This window comes from Neofelis nebulosa, chromosome 12, assembly GCF_028018385.1.
Source record: "Neofelis nebulosa isolate mNeoNeb1 chromosome 12, mNeoNeb1.pri, whole genome shotgun sequence".
Taxonomy (NCBI): domain Eukaryota; kingdom Metazoa; phylum Chordata; class Mammalia; order Carnivora; family Felidae; genus Neofelis; species Neofelis nebulosa.
The window spans coordinates 92421578-92449233 of record NC_080793.1 but is presented as its reverse complement, the minus strand read 5'-3'; the positions used below and the strand labels follow the sequence as shown (position 1 = coordinate 92449233).

The 27656-nt window shown below is 60.4% G+C and overlaps 1 protein-coding gene across 5 annotated transcripts in view; it reads right to left on the bottom strand.

Moving 5' to 3' along the window:
• SEMA4D (semaphorin 4D) overlaps positions 1-27656 on the bottom strand; it is an 84229-nt gene that overhangs the window by 17277 nt on the left and 39296 nt on the right. For 2 of the 5 annotated variants that reach the window (XM_058695879.1, XM_058695880.1), the window contains exon 2: positions 1273-1623. In XM_058695879.1, the coding sequence (XP_058551862.1) occupies positions 1273-1369 (97 nt within the window). In that variant the 5' untranslated portion in view covers positions 1370-1623. Of the gene's footprint in view, positions 1-1272; positions 1624-10002; positions 10242-17700; positions 17862-27656 lie in introns of those variants that run through there. The other 3 variants (XM_058695877.1, XM_058695878.1, XM_058695875.1) reach the window with 3 other exon arrangements.

Below are 27656 nucleotides of genomic sequence, written 5' to 3'. Positions count from 1 at the left end.
ACCCAGAGCGCGGGACCCCACGAGGCCCCAGAGCCACTGCGCTCGACCGGCACTGTGGCCCGACGTCCCTTGAGCTCCCTCAAGCCCTGCACTCGGTGTGGTCTCCCGGCAGCATGGCCGCCTAGTGCATGACCTCCAAGCACGTGACCTCCCAGGAACGTGATCATCAAGCGTGTGACCGCCCAGGAGACCGCGGCCCATCCTCACGCCTCAGGCTGCCGACCGCCGTGTCTCCCAGACTCTCGTCTACGTGTGTTTAACCGTAACGCGCAACAGGCGTATAAAGAATAAAGCTAGTTAAGCTTTTCTTGTTCAGAAAAATCATGATTTACCTCAAAACCTTTAAAAAACACTCTGTTTCAGTAAATCTGTCCCTCAACCCAAGCATTTTTCAGGCATAACCACCACAAACCTGCCAAGGAGAGAAACAAGTGAGATTTCTCACTTATCAGCTAACCGCATCCGTAACCCCGAATACGAGAGACTCAACAGTCAGCTCCTCAGGAGGAGGATAAACGCACGGGCGTTATTTCTGAAGGAGCGCTTTCTCCGCTTTGTCCGTCCGGCATCAGCGTATCTTTTTACCTTTCGTTACGTAGATTTTTAAAAGTTTATTTATTTTGAGAGTGAGAGAGTGCGCACGTGCAGGGGAGGTGAGAAAGGAGAGAGACGGAATCCCAAGCAGGCTGCACGCCATCAGCGTGCAGCGCGACGTGGGGCTTGAACTCGCGAACCGTGAGCTGAGCCACAATCAAGAGTCCGGCGCTTAACCGACTGAGCCCCCCAGGCGCCCCTGGGTGCGCCTTGAACCTGGGTTTCCATGTGTCACTGGGGCTCACGCTCTCTGCTCTCCTGACCTCCCCGTGCTGGGCACGGATGCACGTGGACGAAGGCCCTCCCGGCACGCGCTGCCTGGGGTCGTGCGCGAGACCACTCAGCACCCCCTGCGAGCAGCCAGGGGTCTCAAGACACAGCCCCCCGGAGGGGAAATACATCAGAAACGAACCGTGGGCAAATGAAAGCAACCGGCCGGAAGCTCAGCCACACAGGTTAAATGTCCTAAAAACAGGCCATTCAGTGTGGTTGTGCTCGGCCGTCAGGCGCGAGGGAGAGACGCGTCCTCTCCAGGGGCCCGATTTAGAAGCCCGGCCAGCAGGCCCTGAGCAAGCCCCCACGTGCTCCCCGTGACCCAGGCACTTCCCCCCACACGGCCGTGCATCCACCTACTGAAGGGCGCCCACCTGTCAACCCCAAGAGCAGGGGGGCCCTTACCTCTGTGCTCCCAGGTGATCCTGGGGGCGGGAGCAAACGCCACCACCACCCCGAGCGCCGTGGCCAGGGTGGCCAGCAGCCCGACGGGGACACACATCCTCACGGGTGGGCGCAGCAGAGGGGGCTCTGGCAGCAAACGCTCGTGGGCGGGGGGGGGGGGCCACGGTGGGCGTCACGGCAGACGCTGCTCAGAGCCTAGGAGCTGTGACCCACAGCACAGCCCAGAGACGCTGGGCGGGACGCACCCCGAGGACCCGCATCTCCCGGGCGCCGGGCAAGGTCACCACCTCGAGCGTTGAAGGCCAGCCGGTTCTTACACGGTGTGCTTCTTTCCGGCCTCACGGAGAAACTCTGGAAGCAAGTGAGAAGAAAGGTTACGGCTCAGGAGGCGAGTGCTAACACCAGCTTTCCATTCCTCGACCTGCCCCCTGCTCTGTCTGCGCAGGAGCGGGGGTGGTGGGGATGCCACGGGGCTCCCGGGGGCAGCCCCGCGCTGACCACACTGACACCGCGTCCCCCAGTCACCTGGGGCGCGGCCGGGGCTCCAGGAGGTCAGAGCTTCCCGCCCCTCGGGCCTGCAGAGCGTGGGAGGGACAGACGCGGGGACCCAGACCAGGCCACTGCCCGCCTGGCCGCCCAGCTTCCTCCCTGCGCGCGGCCAGCTGGTAACATGACGGAAAGCTGTGGAACCAGGGAACGCTCTCCCTCTAAGACCCTGGCTTCCCAGCTCCCGTGAACCTCGTCGAGGTCAGCCAGGGCAAAAGACGAGAGAGCCGCAAGGAGGCTGAACCCTGGGCGTGTTTGCACACACACACCACACACACATGCACGCGCACATGTGACCTTGCCGTGCAGGACGGCTCACCTCCTTCTCCTCCTTCCGCCCGCAGGTCTCCCAGGCCAACGGAGCCCTGGGCCCCTCTCTGGAGCCCTCCCCTCAGCCCCCTGATGGCACCACCCCTCAGGGACATACAAGGGGCAGCCCACACCTCCGCACCCCCACGACAGTCCTCTCCTGCTCAGCCTCCCCGGGGCCCCTGCAACCTGCTGTACCGGCCCTTGCTGCTCCCTGACACTTCAGGCCGAACCAAACCTCCCAAGAAAGTCTTGGGAGAAGTTTTCACTTTCTCTTCTTCACCTAGGCAAGCCACTGCCTCCAGGAAGCCCTCCGGGGCTCCGCCCTCATCCTGCCCCTGGAATCCTTGTCTGAGCCTTAAAGCCCAGCACGGCTTGTCCTCAGCATCACTCTGGACTTAACGAGGGTCTTCTCAATTTTAACTTCGTCTGTTTCTCACTCACGTGCATGGGGTGCTGCGACAGCCCCACCCCACTTGGTAAGGGAAGGACTGACGGCGGGGAGGGGAGGGCTCCTGTCCTGAGCTCCTGCCCCCTGGGGGGACTCTGCGAGAGGGCTGACACGGGGGGGGGGGGGGGGGGGGGGGGGGGGGGGGGAACCGCTCCGTACCTCCTGTTCTCAGCCTGAGGCCACCATCAGCCCCTGAAGGCGAGGAGCCCGTTCTCTGCGGGGACGGGCGCCTCCTGGGCGGGGGCCGGGGGGGCATTACTTTGGGGGGTCTTGGGTCCTGCGGTCTCTGTCCCGGCTCACAGGTCCACGCGGTGGGGCAAAAGCAGCGCCAGCCGCTGCGTGAATGGGGGAGGGTGGCTGTGTGCCAGTAAAACGACTTACAGGGACGGGCGCCGGTCTGAAAGCCAAGCCCCGCGGCGCCGGGGATCCGCAGCACGGCGGGGCCGCCTCTGAGCGCAACCCAAGATGCGCCAGGAAGCCCACGCGGGGAGGGAAGGAGGCCGTGGCCCACGGAGCCGGCTCCCCGTGGCTCGGCACGCGCTCACTGGGGGCGGGGACCACGCCCTCCTGCCCTCGGGAGGGGAACGAGGCGGCTCCGGAAGCCCAGGCCAGGCGGGGGGGGGGACGCGACCGTGCCGTGTCCCCGACGTGACCCGCTCGTTACGCAATCTCGGTGTCCGGTGAGCGCGCAACACCCCTGCAGAAATCCCGCAAGGCCCGGGGGAGCAGCGGTCTGTGCGGATGATGCCGGCGGCTCAGGAGCTCCGGGCGCCCCCTGGCTCCCCGCCCCCAGGGCCACCCCTATCACCGATGCAATCTAAGCCACACCCACCCCCAGCCGGACCTCTGCGCGGCTGCCCAGGCCTTCGCCCGCTTCCGTCCTTGCCGCGTGCTGCAGACAACCACCTGCTTGTCCCAGCACCCGCGTCCCTTTGCTCTTACAAACAGAACCCTGACTGTACCCGGGATGACAATGTGGCCAGCCAGCCTCATCTCCCAGCTTCCCCTGGGGCATTCTGGCCAAAGACACGTGAACAGCTATTAGGTAGGAGTTCCAGGAAGGCTCTTGAAGAAGGCTGAGTCAGCTAGTGTTTGCGTTTTTGCCTTTCGTTTTTTCCTCTGTTTGGTGCCTGGAGCTCAGATGTGATGGCTGGAGCTCTGGCAGCCACCTTGTGAACATGAAGATAAGGGTCTCATTCTAAAACCGGCCGAGTGGAAATCCACTGGGGACCTCACAACATACTGGAGACCTCACACCTGCTTTCTTCTGCCTACCTCACTTGTTAGTAAGCAAATAATCTCTAAGTTACTGCTTTGCAGGTTTTTGTTACCAGCAGTCCGATTAATTCCAAACGTCCTTCTAGTACGTTTATGAAACAGCAGCGACGGCCACAGTAAGGTTTTTAATGTAAATCAGAGCATGTCACTTTCCCACACAAAACGTCTCTCTCTCTCTCTCTCTCTCGGATTCAACCTGAGTGGGGAGCTATGGTTCACCTCCCTTACAGCTTCTGCGTCTCACGTTCCCTCCACCTTTCTGTCCAGGCCACAGCTGGGCACACTGAACGGGCCCATCTGCAACCTGTCAGCACCATTCACAACATTCCCAAATGCGTCTGCTCCAGAGCTCATGCGTGTAAGGCCCACGGCACAGTCTCGTTTACCCGAGAAGACGTTCTCCCCGTGTGGCTGATCGGTCCCCGGCAGTGGCTCCCAGAGCCTCCGTAACTCTGAGCTCCTGCTCGGGTGAGGGTTTCCGGGAATGGTCCACACCAGGGTGGTGGGGAGACCGGGGGACACCAGGGTGGTGGTGAGACCGGGGGCTGCAGGGCAGGCAGGAGGGGAGGAGGGATAAGTGCTGGGGTTGGAGGATCCTTGCTGACCCAGGGAGGCTGTGTGTGTGTGAGGACGGGGTGTGAGGGAACTCTGCGTACTTTCTGCTCGGTTTCGTTGGGGCTCTAAAAGTGCTCAGAAAAACAGAGTTCATTAAAAGCCAAAACACACACCAGCAGGGGCGCTTCCTGATCACAAGAGGTGTGCGTGTGAGGTTTTGGGCAAACGTGTCCACAGCCCGCAACTCGAGGTCCGGGGGCACGTTTCATTACTCCCCTCCCTCCCTCTGTTGGCAGAAACGTTGGCAAGGGCCCAACGACACAGTGACTTCCCACTCAGGTCCCCGAGAGAAGTCACTGGCCTGGGACATCCCAGGACGCACACCGCTGCCAGGCTAAGAACCCAGACGCAGGGGAGGGCAGAATCCCTGTGCAACACGGCACCCACACTCAGAGCTTCATCTCAGTCTCCTCTCAAGCCCACTAAGGTGGCATCTAAGGGACAGAAACCGTAAGGGCAAACATGGGGACAGCATGTCAGCCCATGAAAATCCAACAGAGCTTGGGAACTGGAAAGAGGACACGGGGACATCGTCAGCGGTGTGCCGGCAGTTGGGGACAAGGGGCAGGGGTGCGGAGCCGGCTTCGCAGCACGTGCCCATCTCTGGGGCGTAAATGGCGCCTCTGTGCTCCCAGTACAAAGTCACCGCACACAGAGACAGGACGGATGCGCGGTGGCCACCAGCACACGGCCCTCCCGCCACACGGACACGGGAGGCTTGTGGCTTCAAGAACATGGCACTGATGGGTAATGGCACAGGCGACAGGAACGTGCACTGGGGAACGGCAAGTTCTTTATTTTCAATACCGTGCACCAAAGTCTGTGTGGTGCGGTTCTGATAAGGTCTGCGCCCACCGCCAGTGCTCGCATACCACGGCTGGTATTTAAGGGACTCTGTGGACAAAGGAGAGCCGTGGCCAGACCCCGTGACAGGAGACCACCAAGAATCTGAGCAAATGAAAGTGAACTTAGAACTTAAAATTTTGGTTAAAGACACAAAATGTCCAGTTGAACGTCAGGAAGATAAAATTCAGTTTTCCTAAAAGGTGCACAATGTGACCCAGATAAAAACTGGGGAAGAAAAGAGAAGGGAGCTGGATCCTGGAGTCCGGAGGCCCACGCCTAGCTCGCGGATGTTCCAGAGGGAAGCAGAGACACAGGGATTAGCCGACAAAGAAGAAGAGACTGTCCAGAACAGGGCACGCTGCTCACGCGGGCTGCTCACGCTGGTCAGTGTGAGGAGAGGAAGCATTTTTCTTAACTGCCCTGTAACTTGGACCCACCCAGATACTGCCACCCAGGGGCCCGGCGGCCGCTTGCTCCCGGCCACCCCCGGCCACCCCGCCGACGCGCTGGAGGGCGTGAGTGAGCGAGCTCCCGGTGCTGCAGCGCCAGCGAGCTTCCCGATGGCCTCAGCCGGACGCTGCCTCTCCTTCCAGAATGGGCTTAAAAAATCCACACCAACAGCTGAAGGTAAGAGGGCCCCCGCCACCCGGATGCCCTCCCTGGGGGCGCGGGGGCTGCACGGTCTGCTTTATGACATCGGAAGGGCGCGACGTTTTCCTTCTCAGCAAGCGCGCGTTGTTCGGCGGGACTCAAGCACCATTAAGCAGGGCGCGCACCACGCGCACCCGGACACAACGCCACCCGGAGGCGGTAAGAATCACAGCCTAGGCATCAGGACGGAAACACCTGGATGAAGTGCCATCGTGGTGGCCTTCCTGGGCGCTTCTGAGAAGCAGAGGCGTCTTGCTGGGAGCCGGGTATCAGGGCTGCGATTTCCCGTCCCCCGTGGGGATGAGTGACACTGAGGCAGGAGCCCATCAGCGGGACGGAGTTCCGCGACGTCGCTCCCATTACCTACACGTCACTGTGCTGGTTCACGAGGAGCGCACGACCCCTTCTAATGTCAGGAGAATGGAACTGAGAGCCTCACTCAGGCCGTCCGCACGCCTGTCCCACTCCCGACTGACCCTGAAACAAGTCAGGGGCCCACAGCAGAGAAAACCGCGGACCAGCAAGTGTGAGGGCTGGTTCCCGCAAGTGTGCACGCGTCTGCACGTGTGTGCACACACGTGCAATGTGGGTGTGTGCGTGCACGGATCTATGTGTATGACGCACGTTTGTGCGTGCACACGCATGTGTGAGCCACACACCTGTGTGCAGTGCACCCGCGCACACCCGCACGTGTATGTGCACCTGTGTGCGTTCACGTATACACATACCCACGTGTGTGCATATGTTCGTGTGCACGTGTACGTACATGTGTGTGTGTACACGCACACGAGGTGTGCGTGCACTCCACCACACCATAAAAATTCTGATCTGGGGTTCCCAGATGTGATCGGCGACCACGAGCTGGGGACCCGTGAGACAGACACCAGGGGACCAACCGTCTCTGGCAACAGGGGTGGGTCACAAAGGGGACACCGCTCCTCCCCCATGGAGGGCGGGGCTATCATCAGCAGCAGGGGTGAAGCAACTCTGAACGCGCACTGACTAGCCCGAACTCCCGGGGGTCTGTGAAGGGGCTTCCGGGTGACCGCTGTGGATAGTGTCTCAGGACCCTGTTTCGGGTCCGCCCAGGCAGGGCCGGCAAAGTCACTCTCCCTGAAAAACCCGCAGCTCAGACAGCACAGGACACGCACCTGCCCACACCTTCCCTTCCCAGCTGGGATCAGCCTTCTCACCTGCCCCCACGCTGACCCCCAACCCTGTGACCCCGGGCCCTTCTCCACCCCCTTGCCTACCCCCAGGCTGACCCCCTCCGTCCCAGTTCCCATCCCCACCCCCAGGCTGGCCCACAGCCCCCGTGTCTGCCCCCGGGCTGACCCCCCCCATCTCTACCCCCAGGCTGACCCCCGTATCTTCACCCCCAGGCTGACCCTCCCCACCCCATCCCTTCCCCCAGGCTGGCCCACACCCCCGTGTCTGCCCTTGCCCCCAGACTGACCTCCCACTCCACAGCTGCCCCCCCACACTCGCCGTGCTTTTCCCTGAATGATGTCCCAACCCCACCCCTCCTCACCTGCCCCCAGGCTGGCTCCTCCCCCGCCCCCCAGCAACCTTGCCCCACCCCGGGCTGTGGGGCCAATGTTACCACCTTGCAAAACTGGCCCTGTCCCTTCAAGACTCAGGGCGGGTCGCAGAAGCTCTTCAGTGCCGTGCAGAACAGTTCACCGTTTCCCCAGAACTTACAACAAGCCCTGTGACGATGACCCAGCCCCACCGCGAGGCGTGTGCTCAGCCCTGGAGCCGGGTCCCGCTGGCCCCACCTGGCGGGACGGCCGGACGCCTGCTCACCCTCTACCGCCTCGCAGAGACAAGCCACGGGCGTCCCGACACGCCTCGACCCTCGTTCCCTCGCCGGACCCGGCCACGCGTGCGCCAGGCACGGGCCTCCGGGAGCAGACGGACGGCAGTGGGGCCGTGGACTTACCAACCGGCCCACCCGTCGGAGGGCCAGCAGGTGCAGAGATGGGCGGGGGGCCTGCAGAGGGGCGGCGGGGACTGCCCTGGCAAAGAGGCCACGCCACCTGCACGACATCACCAGACCCTCCGCACGCGGCCGTAGACAACACGTCTCCTCCTGGGAGGTGTGTGGCGCCTGCAGACGTCCCCGGCCCCGGCTCAGCTCTGGGGACAATAAACCGCTCTCCTCCACTGGCCTGACTTTTCCCGGCGGCTCCTTCCGGGGCGGCCACTGGACATACCAGGCCGGACGCTGGCTCGTGGGGGACAGTGGGGCCGCCCTGGGAAATGGCTGGCCCGCCCCATGGAGTATGTGCCTCCCGGCCGTCTCAACGGGGCTGCCGGTGCCACGGGTCTCAGCTCCAGACGTCACCCCCAGACGGGCTTCCAGAGTGCCAGAGGACAGCACTGACACCGGCAGGTCATTTACAGTGCCACGGACACGGGTGGAGGCGTGAGAGGCAGTTAGGGAAAACACTGGAACAGCACTGCCTTAACTGGAACCTACTCGTGTCCTTCTTTCCCCAGCTTACAAAACCGTCCCACCTCCGAATGAGCCCCAGCATGCTTAACTCCCTAATATGGAAACGTAAATGAAAATAAAATACCCACAGGGGCGCGTGGGGGCTCAGTCGGTTAAGTGTCCGACTTCGGCTCAGGTCTGTGGGTTCGAGCCCCATGTCAGGCTCTGTGCTGACAGCTTGGAGCCTGGAGTCTGCTTTGGATTCTGTGTGTGTGTCTCTCTCTCTGCCTCTCTGTCCTTCCCATGCTCGTGCTCTGTCTCTGTCTCTCAAAATTAAAGTTAAAAAAATTAAAAATAAAATAAAATACCCACAGACTGCAACGAGGCGGAGAGAAATTTAAAAGATGGCTGGGGGCTAGCAGGTGCTGGTGAGGGCAGGGTGGGGGTTACCAAGGGCGAGCCTCAGTTTCCTGCCCACAGAGCGCACTCCTACCTCCCAGGGACTCGGGCAGCCCTGGGACGCAGCGAGGGCACAGGAGCCTAGCAGAGCAGCGCCCCAGCCCGACAGGGCAGGTGTAAGTAAAAACACCTATGTGGGGGCACCTGGGTGACTCGGTCGGTTGAGCATCCGACTTAGGCTCAGGTCATGATCTCACAGTTCATGAGTTCGAGCCCTGCGTCGGGCCCTATGCTGACAGCTTGGAGCCTGGAGCCTGCGTCAGATTCTGTCTCTCTCTCTCTCTCTCTCTCTCTCTCTCTGCTCCTCCTCTGCTCACGCTTGCTCTGCCTCTCTCAAAAATGAATGAACATTAAAAACAATAAAAAAAAAAACCACGTGTGTGTATGACCAGGCAATAAACACACAAAGTGCTGAGTACTCCTAGAGGTAAAGCTGTGTTCACCAAAACTGCCCCAGCAAACCGGTGAAGCGGGTCCTTGTGACAGTGCCGCGGGGCAGACCCAGGCCAGAGCGACACAGCCTTGCCAGGCTGGCCACCAAACAGAAGTCACGTAAAAGGAGGAAGGGAGATAGGGGCTTTCCTTCTGTTTTTATTTTTTTTTTAATTTTTTTTTCAACGTTTTTTATTTATTTTTGGGACAGAGAGAGACAGAGCATGAACGGGGGAGGGGCAGAGAGAGAGGGAGACACAGAATCGGAAACAGGCTCCAGGCTCCAAGCCTTCAGCCCAGAGCCTGACGCGGGGCTCGAACTCACGGACCGCGAGATCGTGACCTGGCTGAAGTCGGACGCTTAACCGACTGCGCCACCCAGGCGCCCCCCTTCTGTTTTTAAACCAAGCTGGTTTTTCTCTTTCCCCTAAAACTGGAAACACATGGTTGAAATGAAGATTAATCACAAAATAGTCGCCAGCGAGGGACGCGTGGCATACAGAACCTTCCTTTCTCCTTGGACCTCACCGACAACCCACCTGCACCCCCGGAAGAGAAAATGGAGCTTTTCAGTGCCTCCAGGGGCTGGTGGCCCGGAGAGAGCCAAAAAAGAAACACAGGGCAGGCGGGGGTCAGGGTGGGATGTGGCAAGACGGGCCGTACCCCGATCTTTGCCCCCGAGAGCGCACACGGAACTGGGACCCACCTTCTGCTGGATCCCACCGAAGCTTCTACGAGGTGTCAGCTTTGCTAGGCTGGGATACAGGTGTAGAAACCAAGCGATTTTACCTGTATCTTGTGCCTCTGGAAACGTCCCTCAATCCTTTCTAGGACGGAGTCTTCAGAAATCTTGGCTCAGAAAATGATGGGAAAGGAGAAAATTGAAACACTTCAATTCCCTGTGCACCTGAGCCCAGCATCACCTCTGGAGAGGAACTGGAAAGAAACTCTTGCAATTCTTTTTAACCTCTAGGCAGCTGGCTCTGACCCAGGATGGGCGTGGCATTCCTGCACTTGTGCAAACGGGAAGGGGGTAAGTGTGCGACCGCTCGCCCATAAAGGAAGTGCAAGCTGGCCGGTCCCCAACCACTGACCTGCAGAATAAGGCAACTGAGTATGACCCACAGTCATGGTTAACCATTAGCCAAAAAAGTATCAGCTATTAACTTCAGAAATGTATCTAGAACTCCCCCTCCCCGAAACCCAGCAGTCGGGGTGGAGCCCTCAGGATGGGGAGCCGGAGTCCAGGAACATGAGAAACTGTCAAAGAGAATCAGAAGGGCAGCCCAGCAAGTCACGGCACAGGATGCGCCAAGGTGTAGAGGAAATCCATGCAGGAACCCCTCTATGACTGCAAGACCCAGCACGGTTTGTAAACCTCACAGTCAGATGCTAACATCTTCTTGTGGTTGGAATAGCTTAGGTTTTCTTGTGCTTGAAGAGCTGGTACAGCCGTTTTTCTGGAGACAGCCTGTGAAGTGGGAGGCGTTCCCTGGAAGCGGCCAATGCCCCATCCCTCCCACGCGCCCCCCCCCCCCCCGAGTGGGACCAGTCCCGCCCACGGCACAGAGACATGCCTGTACCTGGCTCCCACGTGCCCACCTATAACGCATAACGTCCAGGGTCACCTGGGGCCCCTCGCTGCTGACACGTCTTGTGAACCCCGAGCAAATGACACCCCAGGGTGCTGACTTCTGTTTGCACAGGCAGGCGGGGCACAGTGGCCACCTGGACACGCCCCAAAACACTCACGGGGACAAAGAAAGCAGATCACACGTAAGCTGGAAGTTTAGATAAACAAGATGAATGCCAAGAATTTTAAAACTGAAAAACTTCTCCGTGCTAGAAATTCAATAAGCCTGTGTCCTTTCAATAAATACAAGCCCAGGGGGGGCATTCTGAAATTCACCCTAATTTCACGGCGTCGAACAACCACGGCAGGTTTGGGCACCTGTGTGTATGTCCGTGTTCTTAAATGTCCTCTCACACGCTCGAGGACACAGCATCACCACTTCTACCCTCCGCCAAGGAGCTTCGACGCTGCGGTTCCTGCGTAAAAATAGACGCTTCCGGCCCAGTCAACGGCCAGGCCTGGGCCCCAGTTCTCCTCACCACGCCTGTTCTTTATTTCTTGACAGAAGGACCCACAAGCTATAATTAGGCACCGCCACCCTGAGGAATGCAAGAGACGGTCCCCACGCAAGCACACATCGAATCGTATTCACTATGCATCTCCTTCGACTACGCATAACGTCTCGGGAGGCACATAAAAAGAATTCAACAGGGGCGCCTGGGTGGCGCAGTCGGTTAAGCGTCCGACTTCAGCCAGGTCACGATCTCGCGGTCCGTGAGTTCGAGCCCCACGTCGGGCTCTGGGCTGATGGCTCGGAGCCTGGAGCCTGTTTCCGATTCTGTGTCTCCCTCTCTCTCTGCCCCTCCCCCGTTCATGCTCTGTCTCTCTCTGTCCCAAAAATAAATAAAAAATGTTGAAAAAAAAAAATTAAAAAAAAAAAAAAAAGAATTCAACAGGCCTTTTTTTGCAAGATAAAGGAAGGAAATTAATCAGAAGTCGCAGAAGTGTTTCCCTCTCACTAGGGAGAAACTTGGCCTTTTCTGCCCCCCAACACCCCCTCCCAATGGTGCAGGTGGGTGTGGGAGCCCCATCGCCCAAGCCCTGGTGGCCGCTGTCCAACGAGCGCTCTGACCACAGTACGGAGCAGAGGCGAAGCGGGGTGTTGCATGCATGTGGCCTGTGTTCTGCAAATGTGACTTCGCCTTCCGAAAGTCCCTTATCCTTCCCCTTACTGTGGGTTTGCCCATTAAAGCCAGAGGCTACTCCCCGCTTCTGAGAAGGGCAGCTTGAGACAGGCTGGCTGTACGTGCCGCGTCCACACGCACTGGGCAACACATGCCAAGGACTCCTGAGCCAGCAGCCTTCCCCCCGGGCATTCAGGTGGCTACACCCCACGCATGTGAGAGGCCAAGGAGGAGACTACTGAATAGGAAAGCTCTGGAAACGGAGTATGCACACGTGTACTGTGTGTGCCTGAACTACTTGGGTATAAATCATCTCATCCGCAGGAGGCGATACTATGCGGCTGCTAAGAAGAATAGAGTGGCTAAGGGCACCCTGGTGCGTCGCCGTTGGAGACGTTTATGGAGCTGGAGAGTACGATGCTGAGTGAAGTAAGCCAGAGAGAGGCAGATGCTACATTTCACTTACAAGTGGTACCTGAGCACCAGACCAGAAACAAGAAACCAGACTCTTAACACAGAGGACAAATCGGTGGGCCTCAGAGAGAAGGTGGGTGGGTGGCACCGGTGATGGGGATGAAGAGGTCCAAACTTCCGGTTGTAACAGAAGTGGGTCTCGGGGCTGAAAAGCATGGCCTACGGAATATCTCCAGTAACACTGTAACAACGCTGTATGGTGAGCAGATGGGGACACTCGTCATGGTGAGCACGTGTTGAATCACGACGCCATACGCTATTAAAATGTGGTTCCCTTTTTGAAGTTTACTAAGTGGATTTCATCAAAACCCAAGTTTTCAAGAACGGCAGACCGACCTTACATTCCTTCTGGTGGATCTGACATTTGTTGGGACCTCCTGCTCCTAAGGGACTCTGACACGGAGGAAAGCGATGCCGTGTCCGTGGGTGCAGGTGAATCCCAGCTCAGGGCGCAGGGGTGGGAGAGGTGTTCCCTGCGGGCTGGCCGGAGGGGAGTGCAGGGCCTCGGAGTGAACTGGGCCTTGCTCTCTGGGGTTTCCTGTGTGGCAGCATCCTGTGGGCATCCAGAGCATCCTTTGATGGCTGTTCGATGTTCCATAATTAAACAGGATAATTGTTCGATATTCACATCTTTGCCAATTTCCCACTTAAAATTCATTTTTTTTAAGTTGGCTCTGAGCCCAACATGGGGCTCAAACTCACGACCCTGAGGTCAAGAGTTGCATGCTCTACTGACTGAGACACCCAGGCACCCCTTAAAACTCATTTTTAGGGGCACCTAGGTGGCTTAGTCGGTTAAGCGTCCAACTTCGGCTCAAGTCATGATCTCATGGTTCCTGGGTTCGAGCCCCGCGTCGGGCTATGTGCTGGCAGCTCAGAGCCTGGAGCCTGCTTTGGGTTCTGTGTCTCCCTCTCTCTGCCCCTCCCCAACTAGCACTCTGTCTGTCTCTGTCTCTCTGAAACTAAAATAAAAATGATAAAAAATAAACCCTCCTTTTAAAAGTGATTTTAACCACCAGCAAAACTCGACCCAGAAGCTCTTCCACCCGAAATGCAGAGCCTAACTCCAGAGGTCCAGGTGCCACAGGGGGGAAGCCGCAGGATGGTCCTAAGGCTGTGTCCCTTAATAGTGGGGGCAGCAAACAGGCTCAGAGCACACACCCATCTCCCTGACAGGCCTGCTTCCATCTATGGGAAACATCGCGCATAATCCCTAGAACTTACTTTCACTCCACTCTGCTAAGCTTTTCCCTGAGTTGAGCTGTTTTCGAAAAGGCATATGTTCTCTGCTATAAAATAGAGCTGACATCTATTTTATACTTCTTTCAAGCCAATCAGATGTCTCATCCCATTGGTGATTATTCTCCCCGAACAGGAGAGGCAGTGGGGGGAGATTCAGGCTTCTGGCCAGCCTGCCCGTCCAGGCTCAGGGATGCCACCTCCCAGCTGTGGGGACTAGAACAGGTCACTGACCCTCCAGTCCCCGAGCAACTCCCGTAGCTCCTCCACCACCCCAGCTACTCCCTCCATCAGCCCCTCCGCCACCCCCAGCTGCTCCCCCAGCCCCCCCACAGGCATTTATGGCTGTAAGACAGAAGGTTGCCTGCATTACCCGTATCCAACGCCCTGAAGTGCACACATGTCTGACCATAAACGCTGGACCTCTGAAGGAACCCTCAGTCTGGGCCCCAGTCAGCAACAGAAGGCCACAGCCCTGCCACACCACCGCAGGGGTACCAGCCGTGTGTCCCCTGCTGCCCCCAGTTCCTCAGAGCCCTGAGGGGACAGGTTTTAGGTCCCCTTGTCCAGGAGGAGAAACAGACTCACAAAGGCAGGTATGAGTCTCGAGCCTCCGACAGAGCTGGGACTGCCTCCCTCCCTCCCACATCCTGCAATCGTCCGCAGGCTTGGTCAGCAGGTCCCCAGGCTCTGGAACTGCCCGTCGCCCCGGGGACAGGGTGGACCAGGCTCAGCAGGCAGGGATGGAAGCCACACTCGACGGAAGCACATTCTGGCTCCACGTCTCCAGGAGCTCAGGGCGGAGATGACGGGTCTCCCAACCCCATAGCGGGTCCTCCAGAAATGGTGGCTCCTTCTCTTTGCCACTTGCCAGGGAGGGAAGGTGTCGCAGAATCTGCCCGAAACCGTCCGTGATCCGGGGCTGGCTCAGGACTGCACCCTGGGCCACCCGGGGCAGCGTCCGGTCCGCGAGGTGCTCAAGCCCCCACGGGGTGTCCACACGGGGAGTGCGCACAGTTTCTCCGGGGGACCAGGCTGCTCCTGCCCCTCGTGTGGGCCTCAGTCCAGCTGCAGAACCACCAAGACGTCTCTCTTCCCAACCACAGCGGGAGGGATGGGCCCTGGAGCCCAGACGAGCCCAGGTCCGGCCAGGGATTTCTTTTTTAGGTCTAGAAAACCACAAAGTGCCACTCTCTTCGCCTTCATGTTTAACGACCTCTCAAAAATACACGGCTGGGCTATGGAGCCAGGCCAGCTGGACCGCAGGCCGCCATCCGGCTCACGTCGACAGAGGCTGAGCCCGGACGAGGCCCTGTCCGTGCACCCGGCCGCCCTCCGGGACGCGGACTCCGCTCTCCGCTTGGGAAAACCCGTCAGGGACCGCACACGCGCCGGCAAACGCACCAGGAAGGCCCCGGGGCCGCCCTCCAGGCAGGACACGAGGAACATCACCACGCCATCGCGTGGGGCCGCCACGCCGAACTCCCCGCGCTATTTTGGGCACACGCTCCACACACAAACATTTTGCTCCGACCCACCATCTTATGCACCCCTCAAAGGGACCCCCGGAAATGCCAGCCGGGTCCCTGGACGCAGCTGACCGAGCGCCCTGCAGCAAAGCTCGTGACCGCCTCTTCCGACCCATATTCAAACCACACCCACCCACACCCCCAGCGACGGCGGGTCACGCGGCCACTGTGGGCAGGTGGACTGGCACACGGAACGAGACGAGGCAACTGCCACTCCCCCAGCCTGAGGAGAAGGACGCAAATACTGTGGGCGCCTGGGATGGTCCCGGCCTCTCCACGGCCGCTCAGACGCCCACCATCCAGCCACCCGCGTACGGTCTACACCCAGAATCTCCATCATACTTCTATTTTCCGAGCAACCAGCAGACGCACACCCCAGCGTAAGCATGACCACGGAGTGACCTTTGAGGGGAGCGCTAGGAGCCCCCATGCTGGGCCTGCTTCACTCCTCCCATCGACCCTCCCTTGTGGTTCTTCTCAGCTTCCGGATGTTTCCAGGCCCAGCTTCAGTGTCAGTGATAGGAGAGGACCACATCAAATGATGCAGGGGGGGCCGGAAAACCCTGCTCTCGGGCAGTTGAGAAATACTGGAAACATCGAGTGCCCGTGTCCCTCCAGATGGCAGGAAGGTGCCTGCGAGGGACCTCTGCTGAAGGTCAAGTGAAGCCCAGACCCCAGATTCCAGGAATCCACTCTGCGGCCTCCACACAGGAAGGAGGTCTGTCTACCCCTCATATCCCGGGTCAGGCTCGCTGGACCCCGGTCCCATCCCCCATCACGTGCCCTGGAGCCTGGCCCCACAGTCCTTCCCACGGCATGGACCCCCACGGCAGGCGGGGTGTCCCCTTTCTGAGCCCCGTGTCACCTCCCAGGTGCTTCAGAACGCACGAGACAGGGAAATGTAGCCACAGCTGTGTCACCGTCATGCATCAGCTCCAGGTGGGACAACCCCAGCTGAGGGGTGACCTGGCCCTCATGGTCTCTCATCGACCCACCGACCCATGGAGGCGCCTTCCCCTCCCCCCCCCCCCCCCCCCGGGACCAGTGCGAGGGAGCAGGCAGGAGCCAGCAGCACGGAGGCATGATCCACGGGAACCAAAATCAACGGAAAAATCTAGAAGAGCCTCTAGAACATTCTCACACCAGGATAAATGGGGCTGCCCCCCCCACCCACTACGGCCCCGCCGGGGCATCCCTGGAGGACAGTCTTGGCCCCGACAGGTGGCCTCCTGCTTGTGGTGGCCCCTTAGCAGGGCCACGCAGGCTGGGCACCCTCATCCAGGGATAGGGACTCGGGGACACAACAGAGGAGACCCCAAACGTGGGTCCAGAACAGCACCAGCCCGAGGAGAGGCCTCTGTTTCCCATCTTTTGGGCCCCTTGTTGGTGAGACACGTGGGCTGGTGAGGGCTGAGGAAATGTGACCTCCCATGCTGCTCTCCTGCTTTCTGCCAGGGACTCAGGAAGTGGTGGGTGTGTGTGTGTGCGCGTGCACATCTACGGGCCTGGCGACTGGGGGGGGGGCCTCGGCCTGAGGCCCCATTTCCTGCAGAACTGGACCTGGAGCCTAGCTAGCTGGCCGTGCCGCCCACGGGGCCCCCGACTCCCGGCCCTGGGCACCCTCTCTGAGAGCGTGGTACATATTTCCCAGCACACATGCGGACCGGCCAGGGGCTGGCCCCGGGGACACGCGGGGCCGTGAGCGCTGCGGCTCGGGCCTCACGGGTCCCTGATGGCCACCGCCCGGGAAGAGCTCTGCCGGGGAGCCTGCGTCCAGCCCGCCGTCCTCACACCAGGTACAGCGTGGAGGGCATGGGGGCCTGGCCCGTGGGACCAGGTCAGCCTGTGCAGGGCCCCTTGGGGGAGGGCTGCGGCCCTGTGGACTTGGGGACGCCTGGGGGCTGACCACAGACTAACGCGGCCGTGTCCCCCTTGGTGAATGGCCCCTCCCTGGCTGTAGCACCCGCTGCCAGGCCTCACCCGGGCACTTCTCCCTTCCCGCGACCACATACACACGGACGCGGTCAAGACACAAAGGCGCCACCACTGCTCCCCGGGAGTCCCTCTGGGCTCACGCTCAGTGCCTCCCAGTCACGTCCCTGCGAGGACACCTGCGCAGCCGCGTGCCGGACACAGCAAGGGACGTGGCCCAGGCCTGCAACTGCCCACCGAAGGCCGAGTGCAGGCAGGGCCGCCCCAGGGGAGCCGCTGGGCAGCAGACAGGGAGGCGGACCTCGGCCGGGCACCAGGCACGGCTCCCAACAGGGCTCAAACGCGAGCAGGTGCAGGAGAACCCCGAGCCTCGCTCCAGATTGGGGGGGGGGGGGCGGAAACTGAGACACAGCCCCCGGCCCCCCACCCAGCCCTCCACCTGTACAGGGACCCCGCAGCGCGTCCAGCCCTACCTCCAGGCACGGGGTGCTGGGCACCCCTGGAGAGAGAACCAGACCCCAGCCGGGCTGGCCCTGGGGCGACGGGGAAAAGCAGACGGCTCTTCTGGTCTTTGGGCCTGGTCAGCAGCCTGCGGCTTCCCCAGGGGCTGTCGTGGCCCCGCCCCACCTGCCTCCGGGTCCCTCAAGGACCCTCTAGTCCCGGAAGCTCTGGGCCCGGAAGCTGATGCGCTGTGTGTGGGGGAGGGGCGGGGAGAGGCTTGCAGAGCACACAGCACATCCACCCACCAGGCCCCTGACCACCAGGTCCCTGACCACCAGGCCCCTGACCACCAGGCCCCTGACCACCAGGCCCCTGACCACCAGGCCCCTGACCACCAGGCCCCTGACCACCAGGCCCCGGCGGGGAGGCAGCCCCTGTCCTCGCCTCCCCACACCCCTGCTCCCCGAGCTTCCGCAGGCGGCAGCCGCCCCCCACCCTCCCGGTGCCTTTACCCTCAGCCTGTGAGATGCCAAGGAGACACAGCTGGGGGCCGGACCTCCCCATCTTCCCAGCACGAGCCTCCTCGGGTGGGAAAAAGAGCTGGTCAGGTCACCGAACCACATCAGGGACGTGCTGGCTGCTTCTGGGGGCTCTTCCATCCACGCGATGAACCAGGGACCACTGTCCTCATCACCATCCCTGTTTCATAAGAAAACCAAGCCCTGGACACTTCCGGAGGTCATGCCAGCAGCCAGCAGTGGATTCAGAGCCTGAAACCTGGTGTTTTTCCCCAGACTGTCCCCAGCACCACCTTAGGACTCCCCAGGACCGGAGAGCAAACGCCCCTCCTATGCAGGAGAACTTGACCTGAGTTAGGAAACACACCTGTGGCCTAAATGGGCACTTTTAAATCTGGTTTCTCACCAACATCTTAAATGTGCTTCAAATTAGGGGCACAGCAGGTGCGTCATAAAAGACTGTCTGAGGGGGCGCCTGGGTGGCTCAGTCAGTTAAGTGCCTGACTTCAGCTCAGGTCATGATCTCAGGGTTCTTGAGTTCGAGCCCCGCGTCGGGCTCTGGGCTGACGGCTCAGAACCTGGAGCCTGCTTCGGATGCTGTGTCTCCCTCTCTCTCTGCCCCTCCCCCGCTCATGCTGTTTCTCAAAAATAAAGATTAAAAAAATGACAAATAAATAAATAAAGGACCGCCTGAGCGCAGCCGGCGCACCGGCCCCCCCCCCCTCCCCGGGAGTCTGGGAAGCGTGCCTTTCCAAATAAACACCAGGCACCGCACGACCAAATAACTGACCCCAACAGATGACCGCACAGGGAATGAAGGGCAACAAGTCTCGTGCTCAGAACGAGGTCCCCAGGTGTGTGTTCAATGTCAAGCTCTCTCAAGATAGGGACGTACGCTCAGATGACAATAAACCCTCATTAAAACAAACGCTGTATCAGCACCTCCAAGGCTGCCGCTTCTCCCTGATGGCCTGGTGGTGGTGGCCGGGGGGGTGGGGGGGGGCAGGGGGCGGCTGAGAGGGTGGCCCTGAGGGAGGTGGGCATGCCTTGCTGCCCAGGAAAGGCCCCAGGCTTGGGATGGCAATCCCAGCCACAGAGAGGGCACTCATCACAAAATTTCAGAGCCGGACGGATTTTTCCACAATAATCTGTCACCTTACAGACAAATGTGAAGCACGTGCCCGAGCTTGCCCGACCCCCCTGTCCACCCCTCCCCCAATCCAGTCCCTGGGGCCACATCTCCTCTACCCTGAAAAGCCAGAGAGGAGAGGCACGCTGGGCGGCCCCTCACATACACACCTGCATGGACCCTGTGTCAGTGAACTGGGGCCCCTCAATCTTTTTTTTTTTTTTTAATATTTATGTTTGAGAGAGAGACAGAGACAGAGCGTGAGCAAGGGAGGGGCAGAGAGGGGGGGGGGGAGAGAGAGAGACAGACAGGATCTGAAGCAGGTTCCAGGCTCCGAGCCGTCAGCACAGAGCCCGAAGCGGGGCTCGAACCCACAAACCTGGAGTTTGTGACCTGAGCCGAAGTCAGACGCTTAACCGACTGAGCCACCCAGGTGCCCCAAGGGCCCCTCAATCTTGAGTGGGAAACAAGTTACTGCCTGTCCGGGGGTGCCTGCCGCCAGGCTGCAAAACCCACCCGGTGAGGGCAGAGCAGCGGCCAGGCTCTCCTGAGGACTCTGACAAGCGCCGGAGGCCTGTGTCCTCGGCCTCAGCAGTTCAGAAGGACGCCAGCCGGGAACGCTGACGTCCACGCGGCCTCATCAGCGAAGACTTATCGTCTAAATGCGCAGCCGTCAGGACCCGGCTAAGTAACATCACAGCACGCTATGCAGGCGACACAAACCATCCGGTCAACGCTTACGGACGAGGACGGATGGACACAATGTATTATTAAATGCACGGAGGACAGGATACAACGGCACCGAACGTCCGCTTACTCACGTCAAAAGCAGTCGGGGAGGCTCACGCCCTGCGCGGCCCGGGCTGGCCCCCGCCCCAAGCACCCAGCACCCACGCACGCAGACTCCGCGATCCCGCCGGGGTGGCGCTACCTGCTTTTCAGGTGAGCCCGCCGCGGCCAGGTGCACCTGATGTCCGGGCCCGGCGCCAGGCCGTGACCACCTGTCACGGGGATGGGTGGGGGATGGGTGCCAGCTGCAAGCAGCACCTAGTTCTGGGCCAGCAACCTCAGGGGCATTTCTAAATACCTTCTTCGGACTCTGTCTCCTGATTTCTCTTATATTCGAAAATGCACTTTTCAGTGTTTCTCCTCCAGAACAACCATGCTGTTTGCAAACATCTGCATCGTCCCCAGATTCTGTCTCTCAGCCTCTCAGGCTACCCTGCAGTGAATGGGGAGGTGGCCTGAGCTCCCAGGAGCGCATTCCCGCCACATTCAGGGACACCTGTGTCCCCGTGGCCCCCTCTGCCAGGAGGGGCCATTCACGGCTTCATCTCTCCGTGGTCAAAGCCTCCTCCTCCTCCACGTCCGTGTGCCCTGCCCCGCCCGCCGAGGGCTGGCCACCCATTTACCCGCCAAGAGGGATGAACAGGAGCCAGGGCATCAGGGCCTGGCCGCCCAGGTTCGAGCCGTGTGACCCGGGCCACCTACGTGCTCTGGCCCTCAGGTTCTGAGCTGTAAGACAGAGCTGGCCTCACGCGTGCGCGGGCTTTTATAAGACCCCTCACTCGGCACAGAGGACAGAACTGCTGCTGTCCGTGATGATGTGATTCAGACCTAGCACAAAACGGGGTCTGCTGAGCCTCTGGGGAGAGGGTCCCATCGCAGCAGAGTCGCAAAATGACCACCTGCCAGGTTTCAGGTTGAGCTCTTTGTACACCTCCCTGCCCCCCCCGCCCCCTCCCCAGGAAAGAGCTCAGAACGGGAGAGCTTGCCCTCAGTGCCAAGGAAAGCCACCTCGTCATCACGCTTCTGTGTGCTCCTGTCTCCGCCTCTGACCCTCAGGTCCAGTCCTAAGGGATGTCACCGGGCAGAGCAGCACCTGCTCACTCAGGGGCCCTGACAACCGGAGCTGCTGGCATGAATACTGACCCGGGCAGGGACCTGACATTCACACTCTAAGGCAGAAAGAGGAAGAAGACCCGGGGGTGGGGTGGGGCGGGTGGTTGGGGTCACACAGGAAGCCAAGTGGAGGCCGAGGCCAGGAGGGAGGTCCCCGTGGGTGCACCCTGCACAGGCCCCGGGGCCTGGAAAGTGAGGCCTGCGGGAGCAGAGCCGGCTGCTTCGGACACTGCACTCCCCAGAAGGCACATTCCTGAGACGTCTAGTAACGGGCATGAGCCGGCCGGCTCCCCGGGACGTGGCAGTCTCTTGGGGGATATAAAGCAAAGGGCCCTCCCCACTCTCAGGCGTGGCTGCCACGGGATCTCGGAATTGGTCAGTGGTTGGACCGTGAGCCTCGGAAGAGAGAAAGTGTCACCAGCACCCACACAGCCAGCGGGCTGGCACAGAGCCATCCCCAACAGCCAGGCACAGGGCTGCCCCAGGCTGGCCAGGCACAGCTCCTGCCCTGCCTTGGTTTCTCCATCCCTCCACCCACATCTGCCGAGGCCCACGCCGGCCTACCCACCTGAGGCAGGCCTGACCCCCCCCCCCAACACTTGCAGTCGGGGGAGGGAGCCCTGAATGGCCGTCACGGGAGGACCCGGGTACACACCGCACACTGGCCTTTGCAAACAAGACAGAATCAGGGGTCAGGCCGGCAGACTGTGGTCAGAGCAGACCGGGTGGCTTCTCCGTGATGCTCTGGGCCGCTGCTTCGCACACCCGGAGGAGAGCCAGGAGGGGACCCTAAGGGGGACCTGGGGGCCCAGATCTGAGGGGGTGCTGTTAACAGGGGGCACAATCACAGCCGCCTCAGTGAGAGCCCAAAACACTAAGGCACACGCGGTGGGGGCCTTTCCTAATGACAGCACCGCGAGCAAACAAAACGCCAGCCGGGCTGACCGCGTACCCTGTGACAGGTGAGCCCGGCCGTGTAGACAGAAATACACGCCCGGACCACAGCAGGTGCAGCCCCGAGACCGCGGCCGTCAGTGCTTCCTCCCCGCAGCTCCTGCCCCCATTCGGGGTTCGGCGCCCCAAGTCGAGACAGATGGGAGAGCCCGCCAGAAGAAGCGGACGGACACAGGGGCTCAGACGGGTGCTGGCACTCCCACGTTCCGGGAGGCAGAAACACAAGGTGAGGGCGTCCGCATACGTTGAATTCAAGGGGCTTGAGAAACCGCCCTCGCGAGAAAGACACCCTGGCCCCTTGTCCTCTGAAGCGGGAAATGCACTCCCCGTGTGAAGGACCCCCCCCTCCAGGAGGGGGAAGGCACCCGCGTCGCCAGAGACCGGGAACGGGGCCAAGAAGGGTGCAGAGCGGGACGGCGCTCCCGGAGCCCAAACCCCCCGTTTCTTTGTCCAGGCGGCCCGAAAACTGCCTGCTTCGGTCACTTCTTAGCGTCTCAGATCTTTGGGGCTCCCCTGTTCACGAAATTCCACTTGCTTTTCTCCTGTTGACACGTCTTCTGCCGATTCTAGATCGCTGGAGCATCATGCTCCCTCCCGCAGGGAACGGGCACCCCGTCAGCCGCGTCAGAGGTGCCTCCCGTGCCCTCCAAGGTGACCGGGCTCCACAGCCTGCACCAGGCACCCAGGGCCCAGCACTCAGCCCTTGACCTCTCCGTGACTTGTCTCAAGGGGACACAGGAGTGGCAGGAAGGTCACACGGCTCCCTGCACGTGGAGTGAGGGGAAGGGTCCAGCAGGGTCTGCTCCCTTCTAGAACCTTCTGCCCCCGGTGACTCTGCCCTTCCGCCAGGGCCAACTCCGTGAGTGGAGAACGCACACAGCACTGCCCTCAGGGGTCAGGGCTGACACCTGTCGCCAGCCGTTTGAGTTTCCGGGCTGGCAGACCCTGGCCGGGAGACACAGTAAGACTTCTGAAAAATCGCTCGGGCTGCCCGCCTGGTCAGTCACAGTCAGCCTCGTCCACCTGGTTCCTGCCCCGTGGCTGCCCCCTCCCACCACCCCACCACCCCCAGGGACGCCCAGTGGAAGGCGGGTCAGGGTCTCCGCCCCCGTGTAGGCCGGACTCCAGGAAGTGAGGCCGTCAGGAGGGTGCTGGCTGCTTTCTGGAACAAGAACCCCTCTTCCCACCAAGATTCCCGGCCACACACTCCAGGCTGAGGTCCAGAAGAGCCCTGAGGTGAGGTCGGCCACTATATGTGTGCTTGGTGTGCATGTGCGTGGTGGCCGTGTGGGAGGTGTGTGGGGTGTGTGTGTGGCATGGCTCTGTGCCTCTGTGTGTGCGTGTTCTGGAACCGGGCGGGAGCTGACAAGCAAGGGGAGTCCAGGGTCAGAGCTGGGGGACAGCTGAGCCGTGGTTCTCCACGGGTCTGGGAGAGGCAGCTGACCTGGGCTTCCCCTGAAGGCCCCCCTGGGGACATCAACAGTGACTGGCGGGGAGTGTCACGTTTCTCGCTCCTATATGATGCCACCTCCCCCAAACTCGAGGTTCAGATCGTACCCTACGCGTGGCACTTCCCCCCAGACCCGAGTTCGGGGACAGTGGGGGTCCCGCGTCCTGCGATCGGGCCCGCGGGAGGGGGTCGGGGGCCAGGTGCTGGAGAAAGGCTCCAACCATCGGGCTTTCAGGACGTTCCAGAAGAAGCCAGAAGCAGCCGTAAAGGAAATAAATCCGCCGGCCTTGCTGACACAGAGCTAGTCCTCAGCCGCAAGGTTGGCAGCCGCACGTGTCCCCCGCAAACACGGAGCTGGAAAACAGGCACCCCAAGTTGTGAACCGTGGCCGAGGAAGGAGGGGGTCCGACATCTGGGGTCCGACGGGGGCTGTGTGTGGAACTGAAAGTTCAGGATGAGCTGACGGACGTACAAGCCAGCCGGCCTCACGGGCGAGGACACACGGGGACCCGTGACGGGGCACAATCCGACCAGGGCAGTGTGGCAGCAGCGGGGCACCCAGGGTCGGCCGCGGGCTCTTGCATCTGGAACCCGCAGCCGCCCTCACGCGCACCGGGGGCTGCTGGCTGCGTCTGCCCGGATCGGCCGCTGCCCGTGTGGCCCCGGGGAAGCGCTCTCCCAGGCCCCGCTCACACCTCCTCTGCGTGTGCACCCGGGGCCTGCCCGTCCAACAGACCCTGACGGCACGACACCCCGTGCACAGCGCTGGCCGGGTCCCTGGGGCAGGAAGGGGTCTGGCCGGCCTGGCCCAGCGACGGCCCGCCCTCCCGCCCCATCCCTCTCAGAGAAGCTGAGCCCCACACACGTCCCAAGACACACGCCGTCCCCTCCCGGGGTACAGTCCTCCACCGGCGGGACGTCGGCTCCTCCCGAGCTGCTGCCGCTGCTCTACGCACCAGCTGCGCCCACGCCTACAGGGAGTGGCTCAGAGCTCCGTCCCAGACCAGCAGCAGGAGCGAGCGGGGTCCTGGGGGCACACGCACGTGGTCGCCCCCCACGGCCCCCGTCTGCACAAGCCCTCCAGGTGATCCTGAGACACGCTATGGTCCGAGCACCACCACGTCTTCTCCACTGCGTGGCCATGTTCGTGGCTGTGTCCCTGTAAATGGACGCAAAGCTTCTCTGAGCGCAAGACCGCACCCCGAGGGGCCTCGTTGGTTTCCTACGGCTGAAAATCACCACCAACTCAGTGGCTTCACACGACATAAATCTGTTACACAGCAGTTCCGAGCTAACAAGCCTGACGTGGGGCTTGCTGGGCCAGCACCCACGAATCGGCTGGGTCCTTCTGGAGGCTCCGGGGGGGAATCCATTCCCTTGCCTTTCCAGCTTCCTGAGGCCACCACCTTCCTGGGCTCATCTCGTCCCTTCCTCTGTCTTCAGGAGCCAGTGAAGAGGGTCAGAACAGGCCACGCCCAGGCAGGCCACTTTGGCAGAAGGATTATTTTCAGCTGAAGGCAACTGAGAAAATAGTGTCCTGCATAAAAGCCGGACACAGATTTCCCTTCGGAAAAGTGTCCCTGAGAAGGCACCAAGATGACTCTGCAGACCGGACCTTACGAAACATCCCTTACTTACCCGTTTCCTAGTCACCTGCCCACAATTTACGGCCCCTAGGAGCCCAAACCGCCTTCCCTTTATCTCGTCCCTTACCAATTTATTGCCCTTGGTTACAATGCTACACAAACCCCAAGTCTAACTGCTTCCTTGGGTTTTTACTTCTTTTCTGAAAAGCTCCTGTGCATGTGACGGTATTGAAACGTAGGTGCCTTTTTTCCTGTTAATCTGTCATTTGTCAGTTTAATTCACAGGCCCCACTGATCGGATCTAAGAGAGTAGAGGAAAAGCTTTTCTCTCCCTTCACCAGCAGCACCCCCTCTCCTCTATGCCCTCCTGACTCTCTCTCATTTAGGAACCTTGTGATTACATTTAAGCCCCGCCCAGAGAATCCAGGATAATCTCCCCATCTCAAGAGCCTGAACTTAATCACACCTGTGAAGTCCCTCCACTGGTAACATACAGTTGACCCTTCAACAACACGGGTTTGAATCGCACCGTCCACCTACACGTGCATTTTTTTTTCAATAGATACAGTCTCCTCCTGTAAATGTCTTTTCTCTTCCTTACCATTTCCTTAATGACGGTTTCTTTTCTCCAGCTTCCTTTACTCTAGGAACACAGCACAGGATACAATACAAGCAACATGCAAAATAAGTGTTAATTGGCTGTTGATGGTATCAGTCAGGTTTCTGGTCAACACTCAGTATATTAGTAGTTAAGCCTTTGCAGAGACGAAAGTTATACACAGATTTCTAACCGTGCAGGGGTCGGTGCCCCCAACCCCCACGTCGTTCAAGGGTGAACTGTAGTCACAGGTTCCAGGGATTTGGACATGGATGTCCACAGGAGCCAGTCTTCTGCCTCCTGCAGGCCCCTACAGACCCCTCCTGCTCTTTGGTAATGTGGCCCCGTATGGGCACACCTCCTGGGTTCTGTTTCTAGAAAACAAATTACTTTTTTTGGTGGGCTTCTGATTTCTTGATGCTGAGAAGTAATCAACACGTGATTTTTCATTCTGGGAAGTCCAAACATAACCGGTCTGCCTTCTGAGAGCTCTGAGCCCCCGGGGGCTCCCTGCAGGACGGTGGGGAGGGGTTCCCGCACTGCGCAGGAGGTGCCAACACAGATGGGCACGCTGGGAAATCAGGAGAAGGGCAACCTTCAGGTAGGGTTTGTTAGCTTTAAGAACTGCTGGTAGAATAAAGATGTAAGAGACTCTTCACACGAAATGCAAAACAACCAGGAAACCGACACATTCCGAGGCGATCTTGGCCAGAGCGGTCATTCAAATGCAAATTTTACCCCAATTCTAGAAGGCTAACAAGCACCCTGTGGAGAGCCCCTCCAGCCTGAATTCCAAGCTCAGAACAAGCCCCAGCAGCTCCCAGACCCCGGGCTCTCCCCGCACAGCATCTTTCCAGGAGGCCCCTAAACACCAGCGGCCTCTTCAAGCAGGCGCAGTGGGTTTCCTGGTGCTTCTGGCCCTGTCCCACAGCCCCGCCCCCCCCGGACTGCACCTGCTCCAGGTCTCCAGGCCAGACTGGACAGGGCGCCTGGCGTGCACGTGGCTGTGCCCACCACGACCCAGCCCAGACCCTGCACGGCAGCCTCACCGCTCCCCTGCACAGAGCTGCCAGGGTCGGCAGCCTGGCCTACACATCCCACCCACACCGGCCCTCCCCAGCGCCGTCCCCGGACAGCCAGGCCTGGTGTCCCCTGCCCCCGGCCATTCCCTCGGCGCCCACGGCCTTCACCAGCTTCCTTGAAGAGTATGCACGAGATGCGTCCAAGGGGACCTGAATCAGCCCCCCAGGCGGGGACCCAGGACAACGCCCAGGCCAGCAGAGCGCCCGCCCAGAATCACGCCTGCTGGCCAGCGGGACAGACAGACGGACTTCTCACGGACAGGCTCCTCCGGTCCTTGGGAAGGGTGGCTGGCCATTCGAGGCCTCGAAGGATGCCGGCCTCCTTACTCAGCTGTCTCCTCCTCCTCCCCTGAGCCAAGACATCCGGGAAAACGACAGCCCGTCGTCCGTCCGTACGCAGGTCTGATGACACACACAGGTGCACCAGGGACCAAGCTGCCCTGTGCACAGTCCCCAGCCAGCCAGGCGGGGCTGGCCGCTAGCACCCCTGTTCCTCGGGGGGTCAAACACCACCACACGCGGCAAACACTCAGCAAGATCGAGCTTGGATTTTCACACATTCTCGTACCCAGGGCTTTGAGCAACCTCTGGGTTTTCTAGTGGAACGTGACAAGTCATGTCCTCTGTAAAACAGGAAAGAAGGAAACACACTGGACGTCTGGCCGCCCGCCAAACCCCTGCCGCCCGCCCGGCCAGCCTCACCTCTCCCGGGGCTGCGCTCCTGCACTGGCCATGGGAGGATGGGGCTCAGGACCCTGCCGGCCCAGCC